This window comes from Octopus bimaculoides, chromosome 12 (genome assembly GCF_001194135.2).
Source record: "Octopus bimaculoides isolate UCB-OBI-ISO-001 chromosome 12, ASM119413v2, whole genome shotgun sequence".
NCBI classification, from domain to species: domain Eukaryota; kingdom Metazoa; phylum Mollusca; class Cephalopoda; order Octopoda; family Octopodidae; genus Octopus; species Octopus bimaculoides.
The window spans coordinates 8498751-8500443 of record NC_068992.1 but is presented as its reverse complement, the minus strand read 5'-3'; the positions used below and the strand labels follow the sequence as shown (position 1 = coordinate 8500443).

At 34.8% G+C, this 1693-nt stretch overlaps 1 protein-coding gene across 1 annotated transcript in view; it reads left to right on the top strand.

Moving 5' to 3' along the window:
- The first annotated feature begins 548 nt into the window (after window positions 1-548).
- The window catches only part of LOC106880175 (CST complex subunit CTC1), a 26823-nt gene continuing 25678 nt past the window's right edge, over window positions 549-1693 (top strand). Inside the window, exon 1 of the mRNA XM_014930020.1 lies at window positions 549-590. Within this exon, the coding sequence (XP_014785506.1) occupies window positions 549-590 (42 nt within the window). The remainder of the gene's footprint in view (window positions 591-1693) is intronic.

Below are 1693 nucleotides of genomic sequence, written 5' to 3'. Positions count from 1 at the left end.
ATTATATAGATATACGTTAGATAATCTACTTTAAGATTCCCCTTTATCATTTTATGTGTCCTTTCCCATTTTTAATATTATTCGGAATATTTGAGAGAGATTTGGTTACTCAAATTACTCGAGTGTCAATGCAAAAGCGGCATGACCTCTCAAAGTCTGGGGGGTAAAACCCTGTAGTTATGCCGCAAAAGCTTCCTTTATGATTTGTGCGTTAGCTTTGTTATTGAGAAGATTTATCAAATGAGGAAACGGGAACTCAACAAAGATTATTGAGTACTTTCCTATTATCAACAGCCAATTTTTCTTTCATTCACTAAAGGATTCGTAAACGAATTATTCCATTCGTGAAACAAGAGTAACAGTTGAACAGCGGACTTTCGGTATAGCTATCACTAACTCACGTGGAAGGAAAAGTGCAAAGAATTGAATAAAAAATCTGTGGTTTATTTATTAATACTTCAGTATATAAAAAGAAAATTGGCTATCGATAATAGAAAAGTACCGCTAATTATACTTGAAAATCGATCGCATTTCCTGACATGGTAAACATGGTAATGTTCGGTATTCGTAAAAGAAATGTCGTTTTAAACGTAATTTTAAAATCGGCAATTTGTGGGAAAAAATTTATTTCTTTAATTTTTGTTTTTATGTACTGGGATTGCCGACAATGACTTTGATCTGCCCGAGAGAGCTGAACAGTCAAACATACACACTCACAACGTTGCCAGTAAACATTATGATCCACTCCAGATTTCGATTCAACTCATGTCAACATTTTAAATGATGATAAACACACACACAACACCCACATTATATGCATAGGAATACAGTAGGGTAGAGATGTTGTTATTGTTTTAGCCCTAGGTCAATCCTGGTTGCATACAATTATGACTTCCCCATTGTTTCTTATATACAAGGAGGGAATCCAGGATCACATCATCCAGAATGTCTTTCCACAGAATAATCTCTGATTTAAAACATTGAAATGAAAAGAATGTTCATGGGGCGGGGCTGAAGTTACATGTGTTTGCTTATTTTGTAACTGTTTCTGATTATATAACATATATTCAAGTACAATATATTAACCTGTTTTTTCAGTTTATTTTATTTTATTACATATATAACACATATATATATGATACATATATAATACAAAACCACATTAAAATACAAATCCCAAACTGAAGAAAATACAAACATGAGTGAAGAAATGACAAAAGAGAATATTCAGCATATTTTGCTTTATGAGTTCAATAGAGGCAACTGCACAATGGAAAGTGCAAGGAATATTAATGCAGTGTATGGGGATTGGACAATAAGCATAAGCCAGAAACTTCAGCCTAGAAGATGAAGGTTGTCCTGGAAGATCTGTAGAGCTCAGTGAGGACATCTTGCAAACCCTGGTGGAACAAAATCCCATCGTAACTGTTGAGGAACTAGCAGAGAAGCTTGGATTTCGTTATTCAATTATTCATTAACACCTGTGTACCATCGGAAAAGTCAGCAAATTGGGTCAATGGGTTCCTCACAAACTTTCTGAGTCTAATCACGTGCAGAGAATGAATGTGTGCTCTTCTTTGCTGTCACATCTCACGAATGAACCTGTTTTGAACCGAACAATGACTGGTAACTAGAAATGGGTTCTCTATAAAAATGTCAAGCGTTGAAGACAATGGTTAGGGAAAGGAGAAAC